The sequence below is a fragment of the Triticum aestivum genome, chromosome 6B (genome assembly GCF_018294505.1).
Source record: "Triticum aestivum cultivar Chinese Spring chromosome 6B, IWGSC CS RefSeq v2.1, whole genome shotgun sequence".
NCBI classification, from domain to species: domain Eukaryota; kingdom Viridiplantae; phylum Streptophyta; class Magnoliopsida; order Poales; family Poaceae; genus Triticum; species Triticum aestivum.
The window spans coordinates 60,493,954-60,507,578 of record NC_057810.1 but is presented as its reverse complement, the minus strand read 5'-3'; the positions used below and the strand labels follow the sequence as shown (position 1 = coordinate 60,507,578).

Here is a 13,625-nt window from a genome sequence, read left to right as displayed (position 1 = left end):
AAAAGATTATGATACAAAATTGTTTGTGAATTTTCAAAAAGATCATTTTTTGAAATATTTTGAAAAAATGTCCATTTTTTTAATAAAAAGCAACCAGAATAACAAAAAAAAACTAGACAACAACCCGAATGGAAACCAAATTAACAAACACAAAAATAGAAGAAGAAAAAAACTTATCTGAAAGCTTCACAAAACCTGCTGGAAGGAAATCTTTACATGAGCCGGCTTCAGATCGAAAACAAAAGGAGAAGAGAGTGTTCAACGTTGGCTCAGCGCCAAATAGGAAATACTACACGTGAAAGCTATCGTCAAGGGTGTAGTTATCTTCTCTTCATGCAGGCAGTTATTTTCACGTCGGGATGCACTAGAAGTAGAATTGAGTGCTTGCATGGAAGGTTTGTCATTTGCAATGCAGAGAAGTGATCTACCGTTGAGATAGAGATGGACTCTATTGTTGCAGTGCAATTGATTCAAGCCAAAGAAGTTGATCGTTCGGACTACTCATCGCTTATTAGAGAGATTAAATATCTTATGTCCCTCTGTGATTATTGTATTACTCATGTAAATCGTAGCCAAAATAAAATTAGCAATAGCATAGCTAAATTTGCTCGTTTAGAAGGTAGAACCATGACTTGTTTTGGTCCAGGTCCTTCCGTTGCTATGAAGCTAGCTACAATTGATCGTAAGGATCTTATGAGTTGAGTAATACAGTATTTCACCCGGAAAAAAAACTATCGTCGGCTTGAGCTGTCAACAAGCAGCTCCCAAGGCCCAAAACAACAGTCTGCTCCCTAGTAGTACATCCCGAGAAAACACACCTCTTCCCGCCCAAGCCCCCGCGACCCGCCACGTCACCGATCCGCGCCACCCCCCTCACTCCCAGTCGTCCATATCCCATTTGACGGCCCACGCCTCGCATCACGCGGATCGCCCCATCTCCTCCCCGGAAACCTCGCTGCTATAAATCCCCCACACATACATGGTTGCCGGCACAGCCAAGGATCGCCCGAGGTGTCGAGGAGGTTTACGCGTACACGGCTCGATGGTTGAGCACCACCATTCTTTTCTCTGGCCTAATCGCTCTATGTTAGGGCAAAGTGATCATAACTTGTTTAAAGAAAAAAGTAAAAAAACGAGAGAGTTTGAATGAAATATGATCCATCAGTCTTTATTGAAGACTAGCAAGATTTTATGGGAGAAAAGGATGGACGAGAGAAGGCCTTATTATATGCAAATGTGGAGAGGAGTGCAGATAATTTTTCATAGTTTCATTTCTATCCGTTAGATATAGATCGGACGACCTATATTCCAGGATGGCATGCACATCATCATCACCAACTCTGCTTGTTATAAGCGAAACTGCTCTGCGTACGATGGTTTTCTAGTCCGACCAGTACGACCAAAGAGCATATCATCTCTAAATGCTATGGCCCACAAACTGAATTATCTACATTTGTCTCTAATCGTATAGTGTTGGACAGGCATTGTGTCGTACGTATAGCAGGGTCGTTTTATAAGAGTAGAGATAAAATGGGTATTTATACCTGGACGGAAGTACACATGTTACTTGGGAGTCAAAGTAAACTCAAAGTTACTTAAGAGTCAAGGAATTAATAGTTGACTTGAGAGCCTAGGAAGTACATGGTTACTTGAGAACCAAAGCACCTATCTAACAAGTAACTTATCCAAGCACCCTCTTAATTCTAACGAGCTTAATTAGTAAGCAACTATTTTATTCTTAACATAAACAATTTCCAAGCTGCCTAGGCCAACGGGCTAGAGCTGTGGGGCCACTCGTGAGAAAACACACCTCCCGCCCAGCCCCCCCGCTCCACGCCACGTCACCGATCCGCGCGACACCTTCTCCCCCACTCCCAGCCACCCATCTCACATCCGACGGCTCACTCCCCGCATCACGCGGATCGCTCCCATCTCCACCCCGGAAGCCTCGCAGCTATAAATCCCCCACGCCGCAGCCCCGTCCATCTCATCTCGCCACACCGCCGACCACCACCAGCAACACACACACAGCAGCCAAGCGAAGCTCGCCGCAGATCGAAGATGTCGGGCCGCGGCAAGGGCGGGAAGGGGCTGGGCAAGGGTGGCGCCAAGCGCCACCGAAAGGTTCTCCGCGACAACATCCAGGGCATCACCAAGCCGGCCATCCGTCGGCTGGCGCGGCGGGGCGGCGTGAAGCGCATCTCGGGGCTCATCTACGAGGAGACCCGCGGTGTGCTCAAGATCTTCCTGGAGAACGTCATCCGCGACGCCGTCACCTACACCGAGCACGCCCGCCGCAAGACCGTCACCGCCATGGACGTTGTCTACGCCCTCAAGCGCCAGGGCCGCACCCTCTACGGATTCGGCGGCTAGGCCGCGCCGGTCCACTCATATCCACGTCGCGCCGCCAGATTAGTAGCTAGCCATGGTTGTTCAGTGTTCATGGTCTTGGGTGTAATGGTCGCATCTCGCCGCTGTATGTCCTGGCCATGATTGTTGTTTGGATGTAGTCAGATCTGGGATGGAATTGAAGTGGTTTACCCTTGAATTCTTCTGCAATCTCTCACTCTGTTCATGCTGATTTCTGTTCGTTGTCAGATGTTACTAATTTCACACTAGTCTCTCGCTCTGTAATTTTCTGCCTCCCCAAATCAGTCGTGTTGGCTTCAGTGTACGGTTGGTTCTAGCCATCCCTGCATTTTCGTACTCTGCTTCTCCAAATCCACGGCTGTTAGCACATTAACTTGTGCTCCGCCAATCGAACCAAGTTTCAGATAGATGTGCTGCCAATTTCAGGCCTGAGTGTCTAACCTGAACATTTGAACTATCATGAGAAGCAGCTGATTTTTGTGTGTGCTTGTTTTTGAAAATAAATGTTGGCCCTTTGATGCTTCTCAGCGAAAGAAATCAACGATAAGAAGCAATTCATGGTAAGATGCAGTTGATTTCTTTCGCTGAAAATAGATATGAGCTGAATGCAGATCTACCAGTGCAGTGCGTCCTCCAATTCCCCGTTGACGTTTGGGCTCTGCAGCCAGTTGCTCTGTAATTCTCCGCCCCCAAATACAATCGTGCTTGCTTCAGTGTGCCCTGGATTTTTTTTTTTTGAAGGAAAAGGTAGATCATGATCTACCTTCTGCATTCAAAACAGGGTAAAAAACCCGGATGACAGTAGTCATATTACATGAAGGTGGTGTGTTGAAGCACAGCAAGTGCAGCAGGCCACCACCAAGCCTAACATGAAAGAAAGAGGTAAAAAAGAGAGGGGGGTTAGGCTTGGAGGAAAAGAGCAGCGTAATTACACAGGGTGGTTGAGTCTTGGTCACTTCGCGCTCTATTTTTCCAAAGGTGAAGAAGCTGGTGGATCTCTTTGAAAGTCCGATTTGCAGTCCATGTCTCTGTCCTGAAGATGAGAGCGTTCCGGGCTGTCCAGAGAGCAACCGCAACCGCCGCAAAGAGGACGTGCCATAGTTTACCATGCGCGGCCGTGGTCTCCTCCGATAAAATGAAGGTTTGCAAGTCTGGGCAAACATTTGCAATATCATATAGACCAACCTTGCTCCAGATTGCATCAGCTAACCGACATCGTAGAATCAGGTGGTGTATGGTTTCTGATGCGGGGCACTAATCACAACCGTTATGAGTTGTGATCTTCCATTGTTTCTTCAGCATGTTGTCCCTTGTGTTTACCCGGCCACGGGTCGCTAACCAGAGGAAAACTCTGTGTTTATTAGGTATAATACTGTCCCAAATCTTGTCTTTCAAGGGGCATTGGAGCCCCTTAAATGTGAGCATCTCGTAGAAGAAGCGTGTTGTAGGCTTGTTATATAGGCAGATTGGCCTCCGTGAGTCAGCATGCTCTTCCATGGGTTGGATGCCGTCCAAAGCGTCACTTAGGGCCTGCAATTCTCTGGCGGCTGTGGCAGTTAGATTCGGGTGTAGCTTGATTTCCCAGACGCCATTATTGAATTGAGATGCAACCGAACAACTCTTGTTTCTGGCAAAAGAGAAAAGCGTTGGGAAGGAGAATTCAAGTCTTCCGCATGCAAGCCATGAATCTTTCCAGAAGGAGATCCTGGATCCGTCGCCCAAAGTGCACCTGGTAGTTTAAATAACATGCTGTATGGTTGACTGCACGCAGCTCCAAATGGGAGTGTCCCCACTCCGTTTACAATCTGGAAGAGTGCTGCTGCAGTATCTTCTGGCGAACCATTCATAGCATGGGGCTCCGTGGCCTTGCAAAATATTGGATGTAAGCTTGCAGATCATTGCCATGTTGTGTTCTTTCAAGTTTCTGAGGCCAAACCCTCCATTAAGCTTTGGTAGAGTGACAAAATCCCACGCTATCAAGCAGTGTCCATCATTTGTCGAGTTCTTCCCTTGCCAAAGAAAGCCCCGTAGTATTCGCTCCAGCTTGTCCAGGGATTGTTGTGGCCAGATGAAGCATGCCATGAAGTAATTGGGGATGGAGACAAGCACAGAATTAACAAGGGTGCCATGAAGTGTGCCCTGGATTCGAACCAAATTAGTACTCACCATGGGAGTGCTACTAATTGGGACTCTTGACACCTAACTTGCTGACCTGAACATTCAAATTGTGATGATGGCGAGCTGCTGGTTTTTTTATTTGGGGCTTTTTGAAAATGGATATTGACCATCTCATACAATCTTTTTGATTTTTGATAACACGCAACAGATTTCTTCCGCGCTGTGGCGTGCTGGCTTCTTTGGATGACGCGGGGTCACGCTGCAGGTGGGGGTGGGAATAAGTGGGACTAAGAATCCCATCCCATTTAAATTGCATTAGTGGATTTCCACTGGACCGGCAGAATATTAAGTGGGCTAACCCTATTAGCCCATTGGAACCCACCCTAACCCCACTTGTTATGAGAGGATAGAGCAACCCGCCCGAGCGCACAGATTCCAGTTCCAGCTATGAAAAGGGTGGGGAGGTCGCGCGCGAGGCGGCCGAGCAGGGCGGCGGCGGCGAGGCAGGCGAAGACGCGCCCGGAGCCGGGCTGGCCCTGCGTGACGCGGCGGGAGGCGGAGGTGAGGCCGGCAAGGCCGGAGCGGACCAGCGCGGCGAGCTCGTCGGCCGCCGGCTGCAGGTCGGGGATGGGCGGGGCGGGGCGGCCGAGGAGGCGCGCGGCCCTGGACCACGCGTAGAGCACCGTCAGCAGGAGGAGCAGCACGTCGGCGGCCAGCGAGACGGCCATGTATCCGGAGGCGCGGTTGAAGAGGATCCAGGAGGCGACGGCGGCTGCCAGCAGCAGCGCGCTCAGGTTCACCCGGCCTCGCCGCCACAGCACCACGTCCGCCACCGCGAATGATCGATCGATTGGTTGATTCATTCATTCATTCAAGTTTGCGTTTGCTATGACTCGGTTGCTTGCTAGCTGATACATGGATGAGGCGGAGAAGATAAGAGGAGGAGCATGAGGTTACCGACCGAATTCTCCGGCGTGGTGATGGCGACGGCGATCCATGTCCATAGATGATTCTGAAAGATGGCTTGAAGTGTATACCTAGCAGGGACGTGTTGCGTGTTATATATAGCCATAGGCTAGGGTTTACAGGATTCGGTAGTTGGTTAGGCTTGATCCTCAAGTTAGCTATCTACAAGATAAGGATCGAAGCTTAAACCTAACTACCAGATTACAAAGTTGGATACACACGCAACACCAAGAGTATATACGGTTTTATATACACAACCGTATATACGTACAATATATTCTAACACCCCCCTCAATCATAACTTCACCAAGTTGAGATTGTTCTTGAACTCTTCTAACTTGCACCATGATAAGGCTTTGGTGAAACCATCTGCAACTTGATCATTAGTGGGAATGAACCGAATATCAAGAAGCTTCTTAGCTACCCTTTCTCGCACAAAGTGATAATCTACCTCGATGTGTTTTGTTCTAGCATGAAACACTGGATTTGCTGATAGATACGTTGCACTAATGTTATCACACCACAACCGTGCAACAGGAGAGTGATTAACACGTAGCTCTTTCAACAAGGTTTGAACCCATATCAATTCTGCTGTGGCATTAGCCAAAGCTTTATACTCAGCTTCTGTACTTGATTTTGATACAGTAGCTTGTTTCCGTGCACTCCATGATATAAGATTTGGTCCAAAGAAAACAGCAAAGCCCCCTGTTGATCTTCTATCATCAGGGCAACCTGCCCAATCAACATCAGAGAATGCACTCACCAAAGTTGACATTGACCTTGTGACTTTCAACCCTGTACTCATAGTACCTCTTAAATATCTCAAGATTCTCTTCACTGCTGTCCAATGTGAAAAAGTGGGAGCATGCAAGAACTGACATACTTTATTGATAGGAAAAGATATATCAGGTCTTGTAAGTGTTAGATATTGCAAAGCACCTACAACACTTCTATAGTTTGTAGAATCTTCAGCACTTAAAAGCTCTCCTTCTTCCTTAGATATTTTTTCAGAAGTTGAGAGAGGCATATTTGACACTTTGCAATTCATCATACCTGCCCGTTTTAGCACATCTGACACATACTTTTCTTGACTCAAGACTATGCCATCTTTAACCCTTTTTACTTCTATTCCCAAGAAGTAGTGCAAATCACCAAGATCTTTAAGAGCAAAGTCTCTCCTTAGATCTTCAAGCAATGCTTTGGTTGCATCCTGCGATGAGCTTGCAACAATAATATCATCAACATATACTAGCATGAAAATGGTGATTTTGCCTTTTCTGTAGAAGAACAGTGATGTGTCAGCTTTGGATGGCTGAAAACCAAGTCTTTGGAGTTTTACACTCAGCCTAGAATACCATGCTCTAGGTGCTTGTTTCAAACCATATAAAGCCTTATCAAGCTTGCATACATAATGATACTTGTCCTTTACCTCATACCCAGGTGGTTGTCTCATGTACACTTCTTCCTCTAGAACGCCATGAAGAAACGCATTCTGCACATCCAATTGATGAAGACTCCAATTTTTTGATACTGCAATGGACAGAACAAGTCTAACAGTAGCTGCTTTCACAACAGGGCTAAAGGTATCTTCGTAATCTATACCATATCTTTGTTTAAACCCCTTTGCCACTAGTCTAGCCTTGTATCTGTCTATTTCTCCATTTGCCTTTTTTTAATTCTATAGACCCATTTGCAGTCAATTAAGTTTCTCCCCTTTGCTGGAGGAACTAGATGCCATGTTCTATTTTTCATGAGAGCATCATATTCCTCATTCATTGCATTTTTCCAATTTTTATTTTCCAATGCCTCTACCAAGGTATTTGGTTCTCCTGTGACAGCAAGACCGGCAAAACAACGCCCTTTGTCATACCTGACCGTACCGTCTGTACGTACTTTTGGTTTCAAAATACCATGCTGAGATCTTGTTCTTGGTGGCGACGCAGAAATTATCGCAGAAGGCGACTGCACAGAGGATCCGGAGCCCTGCACAGCAGATCCAGAACCTGACCCGGCTGCACCAGATCCAACGTGGATCCTGTCTCCATCGCCAGCGTCCGCACCTGGGCCGGCAGCAGCAGATCCAAGGCGGATGCTGTCGCCCGCCTGTGACGCGCCGGATTCGCCCGCGTCATCATGCGGAGGGGGCCGCACCACTTGGCGTGTGGAGAGCGGCGCCTCGGTGCGTGTGGGTCCACCTGACCCTGAGTGCGCGACAGCGCCTGTACCCGCGGGCCCGCGAGGGGACACGCGTCGTGACGACGCTGGGTCGCCCGCTCCCGAGGCTGATGCGGTGCGAATCCCGCTGTCTGGCGCGGCAGGCGAGGAAGGATCTTCCCCGGGATCGCCGCTGGCTGGATCCGGCGCAGCACCTGAATCTGCATCGTGTTCCACGCCTGCCTGCTGCATAAAATCATAGCCAAAAACAGAATTTCCACCAAAATTGATAGCAGGATTTCTATGAAGATTAACCGAAAGATCAGCTGTCTGTTCGCCCCCATGATCAAGAGGTTCCGATGGAGCAGTTTCTGCAAGAAGAAGAACTTCAGAACGAAGAGGAACGCCGGCATTTGGATTTAGTGAGGCAAATGGAAAAATGGTTTCGTCAAAGATAACATCTCGAGAGATATAAACACGTCCTTCTTTGACATCGAGACACTTGAACCCTTTATGAAGATTGCTATAGCCAAGAAAAACACATTGTTTTGAGCGAAACTCTAGCTTCTTAGCATGAAAGGGTCGAAGATTTGGCCAGCATGCACAACCAAAGGTGCGTAGGGCATGGTAGTTGGGTTTTTCATGAAACAATTTTTCCAAAGGAGTGTCAAGATTAATCACCTTGCTAGGAGTACGATTGATAAGATAGGTGGCAGCGAGAAAAGCCTCATCCCAAAATTTTAAGGGCATGGAAGCATGAGCTAAGAGTGAGAGACCCACATCCACAATGTGCCTATGCTTTCTCTCGGCGGACCCATTCTGTTGATGGGCATGTGGGCATGATACGTGATGTGTGATCCCTACTTGACGAAAGAAGGAGTTGAGGCGCTCATACTCACCGCCCCAATCCGTTTGCATGGTGATAATCTTGCGATCAAAAAGTCATTCAACTAGTGCTTGAAACTCATGAAACACTTTGAAAACTTCTGATCGATGTTTGAGGATATATATCCATGTGAATTTGCTAAAGTCATCAATGAAACTCACATAATAATTTTTCTTATTAATTGAATCTCGGGCAGGCCCCCATACATCAGAGAAAACTAGCTCTAAAGGAGCTTTTGAAATACTACTAGAATTTGGATAGGGAAGTTGATGGCTCTTGCCTTGTTGACAAGCATCACACACTCCCTCTTTATTCAACTCTTTGCTAGAAAAGGAAATTTGATTGTGTCTAAGAACATGTTGAACTATTGCCGAAGATGGATGTCCTAAACGATCGTGCCACCTTGATGGAGATATCTTGGTGGCGCCAAGTGCATGTCCGCCCGAGCTTATTGGAGCTGATGGTAGGGGATATAGCCCGTTTCTACACCTGCCGTGGAGGAGGGTTTTCCTCGTTGCCTTGTCCTTAACAAAGAAAAAATGAGGATGAGTTTCAAGAAATACATGATTGTCATTGGCTAGACGATGAGCAGAGATCAAGTTTTTAGTGGCTTTGGGCACATGCAGAATATCTTTGAGATGAAGATTACGAGTAGGGGTACGAACATATGCATGACCTATATGGGAAATCTTCATACCTGCGCCGTTTGGCACGTTTACTTGATCGTGTCCGTTGTACTTGTCACGGACAGTGAGCTTGTCGAGCTCGCTGGTAATGTGGTCTGTTGCACCTGAGTCCACATACCAGTTCGTGTCCACCCCGTAGGAGGAGTTGGTGTTGACGGCTGCTGCAGTTTTCTCCTTGTTGAAGGAGACATCAAAACGACGATAGCACTCCATGGCCGTGTGATTTGGCTTGGTGCAGATTTGGCAGAAGACTTCAGGCAGATCGTTGCGGCCTCCTCCATTGCTGCGGCCGCCGCCACGACCACGTCCGCCGCCTCCATTGCCACGGCCGCCTCCATTGCGGCCACCGTTGCCACCGCGGCCACCACCGCGGTTGAATCCACCGCGTCCGCCGCGAGACACGGCGTTGGCAGAGGAGTGGGAGGACTGCCCTCCGCCTTCAAACATGGCCAGCCTGCTTTCAAAGCTGATCAACTGCGAGTAAAGCTCGCTCACCTTGATTTGCTGGGTGCAAGCGCAGATCGTGGAGATGAAGGACACATAGTCGTAGTCGAGTCCCGCCAGGATGTAGGACACCATGTCATCGTCGGTGAGCGGCTTGCCCACCGATGCCATCTCATCACCGAGCGCCTTCATGCGCCCAATGTACTCGGACATCGTCGAGTTGCCCTTCTTGGTGGTGGAGAGGGCGATCCTGGTGTTGACGACGTGCGCCTGAGTTTGGGAGATGAAGATCTCCCTGATGGCGGCCCATGCTTCGGCCGCCGTATCGCAGTGTGCGACCTGAATCATAACAGGAGCTGAGATGGAGTTGAAGATGAAACTCAGCACCTGAGAATCTCGAGCCTTGTCGATGTCGTATGCAGGGTTGAGCACGTCCGTGGGCTTGCCATCCTTGTCGCGGAGCTTCTGCTCCGGCTGCTCCCGATCTGGATCAAGGTAGGAGACAAGCTGTGCCCCACGGATGGCTGCCATGGCTTGCGCGCGCCATACCAGAAAGTTGGAGCGATGGAGTCGGTCGGCTATGGGGATGAGGGCAGGCGCGGCGACAGCGGAGCTTGAGGATGCCATGGCTACGAGAGATGTGCTTTAGAGGAGATAGGCTCTGAATACCATGAAAGATGGCTTGAAGCGTATGCCTAGCAGGGACGCGTTGCGTGTTATATATAGCCATAGGCTAGGGTTTACAGGATTCGGTAGTTGGTTAGGCTTGATCCTCAAGTTAGCTATCTACAAGATAAGGATTGAAGCTTAAACCTAACTACCAGATTACAAAGTTGGATACACACGCAACACCAAGAGTATATACGGTTTTATATACACAACCGTATATACGTACAATATATTCTAACAGATTCGAGGCAGACCGAGAGGAGAGGGTTTGGTACTGGCCGGGTTGGAATTTGTTTGATGAATGATCAAAGGAGGGAGACGTGCAATTCACTTTCCCAAATGCTGCAAATTGCAATTTTTCGCTGGAAAGAAAGAAACCGGAAATTGCAATTTTTCTCAGTTATGCATATGATGTATCTGTTAAGTGGGATCCCACTTATTCCCACCTATTATGCGCTAGTTTTGATGGGACATCCACTTCTTTTCCATCAAGCCGTGTTGGGACTAGGTGGATCAAGGTGGGATTCCCAGAAACAGTCCCACTTGCAGCGTTAACGCGGGGCGCCCTCCTCACTGACGTGCGACTGGGGGGCTCGGGTCAGGCCATGGCCGGCGGTGGCCATAGTGGCGCGCAGGGTTTTTGGCGTCTGGTGATATAGGTGGATCTAGGGTTATGTTGCGGAGGCCCTTGAGGTCTGGACCAAATCCGGCCCGTGGAGGCCCACGGCTACGATGACTTGTCTGATTGGGCTGCCCTAGCGAAGATGCTGGCTGACCCCAATGGTTCGTGCCCCCGTCCGAGGTGAGGCTCTTTGCGTTGGGATTGACACCGGGATGTCTGGTCCTAACCGACGGCGGTCCGTTGCCCGGGTCCGGCTATCTACATGTGGCACTTGTGTCAATCCAAGCAAAAGCTCAGCGCTCCACCGCTAACAATGGCGGCATCTACGGATGTCGCTTCCCTCTAGTGGGCATTGCTATGGATCCCCTCAAAGTGCCAGCAGCTCGGGATGAAAATCCCAGTTCATCTCTCGGACTTGACGACGGTGGCGCTCGACGTCATCACCCTCTTGAGGGCGTCGTTGTGATCTGTGGGGGAGGGTGGCATCCATGTGTTGTGATTCTTGACTCCTGCATTGGTGTACACTACGTAGTGTAACTAGTCTCGCTTTGTCACGTTAACCTCTCTGTACATTACAGATTATTATTTTTCCTCTGTGATATCTCGTCCCATGCATCACGCATGAATGCATGATGCCACAGTGTGGAAGCAGTGTCGAATATAGGGAAAAAAAGGAGGGCAGGTTCAAAGTTGATGAAGGTCCGATTCCGGAGAAGTAGTATAGGCTGGATAGTGACTTTTTTTTTGAGGTATGTGGGCTTGATGGCTTGCTGCTGATAGCCTGGGCTGGGCCTAATACTGGTAGTAAAAATATGTTTTTTTAATTGTTTTCTTCTTAAAGGGTAATACGATTGCCGTTAATTCACTATTTCTTAGAGAACATCTTTATTTTGATTTTTTAGTTTATATTTCATTTTCTTTCTTATTTATGCCACTAAATCATTAGTTCTTAGAAAACATCTTTATTGTGATTTTTTTAGTTTATATTCCATTTTCTTTCTTGTTTAAGGGTAATACCAATGCCACTAATTCATTTTCTTAGGAAACATTTTTTTGCAAAAATTCTACAATTATATGCTTATCTTACATATTATTTAAAAAAGCACAATTTTTTATGTAAATTGTGTGCAAGTTTTCACATTGATTGTTGTAGATTATTTTCTATTTTCTTTCTTTGTAAAGGGTAATACAAATGCCACTGATTCATCCTTAGAAAACTTAATATTTTGATTTTGTTTTAGCTTATATTTCTTTTTCTTTTTCTTTTTCTTTCATTACTTTTTTCTTGAAGGGTAATACAAAAGCCACTAACTCATTCTTTCTTTAAAAGCCTCCTTATTTTGATTTTTTTCAGCTTATATTTCATTTCCTTTTTTCTTTAAGGGTAATACCAATGCCACTAATTCTTACTTTAAAACATCATTTTTCCTGTCTAATTTAATTCTTGTATGTTTATTCCTGCGCAATATTGAATAGTGCAATTTATGTGTGATTTTTTTCATTATTTGTTTTTTACATTTACCTTTTACGTAAGGGTAATACCAATGCTACTAACTTATTCTTACTTAGAAAACTTCATTCTTTTGATTTTCTTCTACTTGTTATTTAATTTCCATTTTCCTTTAAGGGTAGTATCAATGCTACTTATTTATTCCTTCTTTGAAAACATTTTTTTTGCAAAAATTCCACTATCATAGGCTTATTCTTGCATATTATAAAGAGCATAATTTTGTGTAAAAATATTTTTAGTATTTGTATTTCTTTCTTCATTTTTAAAGGGCAATACTCATGCCACTAATTTGGTTTTTCTTAGATAACAATTTTTGTTTATCTTACTTTTGTTTATGTTTATTTATTATCGTTCATACTAGGTATCCCAAGGCGAGGAAGAGGCGATGATGAATTCCGAGGCGCGTGAGGCTTCGCTGCACACCACTCCGAGCAAACACCGACGAGAGTGAAGAGAGAGAGTGGGTCACGTTCAAGTGAGGAGGAGGTATGGAGTGGTAGCGAGATGTGAGGGGGATGCGATTTTATAGGGAGAAGGTGGGACGAGGAGGGAGGGGGAGGGGTCGACTTTCACATCGACGTTTGTATCACCATGCTAATCCAGAAACAATCACCGCGGGAGGAACCGCACGCTCTCAGAGCTCAGAGCATTCTGGCCGTTAGATTCGTTTCTTGATGCATTTTCGTCCGTTTGATCTTGCTCTAGGATGAATTCGGCCGTTGGATAAAAATGAGCACTGTTTACATCAATAGCTGGCAACCATAAGTAATGATTCGTGCTGAAGTTCTACTTATCTTTTCAACTGGAACATTAATCTCCTTTCATACCTACTTGCAGGTCCTGCATTTGGTTCCGTGCTGCTGTAAATGAGGAGGGGTCATGTCGCCGAATGTACATAGAAATCTTTTGGACGAGAGGATATTCTGTTGAATGGTTTTTTTGACATTTAGCAGTGAACAGTGGATGAGTGGATAGGCTTTTTTTTTGGGATTTGCTAGCATTGAACATTTATTGCTCTTGTTCTCTTGGCTGGCATGATAGGATAAAGTTACTTGTTCTGAGAAGTTAAGCTTTACATGGATGATGGAAAATGTCGCTGGCTTGTTTGCCTGAACTTGGACATATCGGGATACACGTTTCGGTATATGACTGTAGAAACTTAGTTGTTGATAAATTTTGATCAGAAAAGTTGGTACGATA

The 13,625-nt window shown here is 46.6% G+C and overlaps 2 protein-coding genes and 1 pseudogene across 2 annotated transcripts; 1 reads left to right on the top strand and 2 right to left on the bottom strand.

Moving 5' to 3' along the window:
* The first annotated feature begins 1,977 nt into the window (after positions 1–1,977).
* Positions 1,978–2,548, top strand: LOC123135772 (histone H4). The gene has a single exon (XM_044554982.1). It carries the CDS (start codon positions 2,062–2,064, stop codon positions 2,371–2,373), a length of 312 nt encoding a protein of 103 aa, XP_044410917.1. The 5' UTR covers positions 1,978–2,061; the 3' UTR covers positions 2,374–2,548.
* A 152-nt stretch (positions 2,549–2,700) lies between these two features.
* On the bottom strand, positions 2,701–5,488 carry LOC123135771 (reticulon-like protein B12). The gene has a single exon (XM_044554981.1). The coding sequence runs from the start codon at positions 5,349–5,351 to the stop codon at positions 4,872–4,874; it is 480 nt and encodes a 159-aa protein (XP_044410916.1). The 5' UTR covers positions 5,352–5,488; the 3' UTR covers positions 2,701–4,871.
* Positions 5,489–9,638: 4,150 nt separating this feature from the next.
* LOC123140382 (uncharacterized) lies at positions 9,639–9,777 on the bottom strand (annotated as a pseudogene).
* Positions 9,778–13,625: the final 3,848 nt, after the last annotated feature.

Excerpts from the sequence above, each read along its gene's own strand:
- LOC123135772 (XM_044554982.1), top strand. The coding sequence starts at position 2,062 with ATGTCGGGCCGCGGCAAGGGCGGGAAGGGGCTGGGCAAGGGTGGCGCC.
- LOC123135771 (XM_044554981.1), bottom strand. The coding sequence starts at position 5,351 with ATGAATCAACCAATCGATCGATCATTCGCGGTGGCGGACGTGGTGCTG.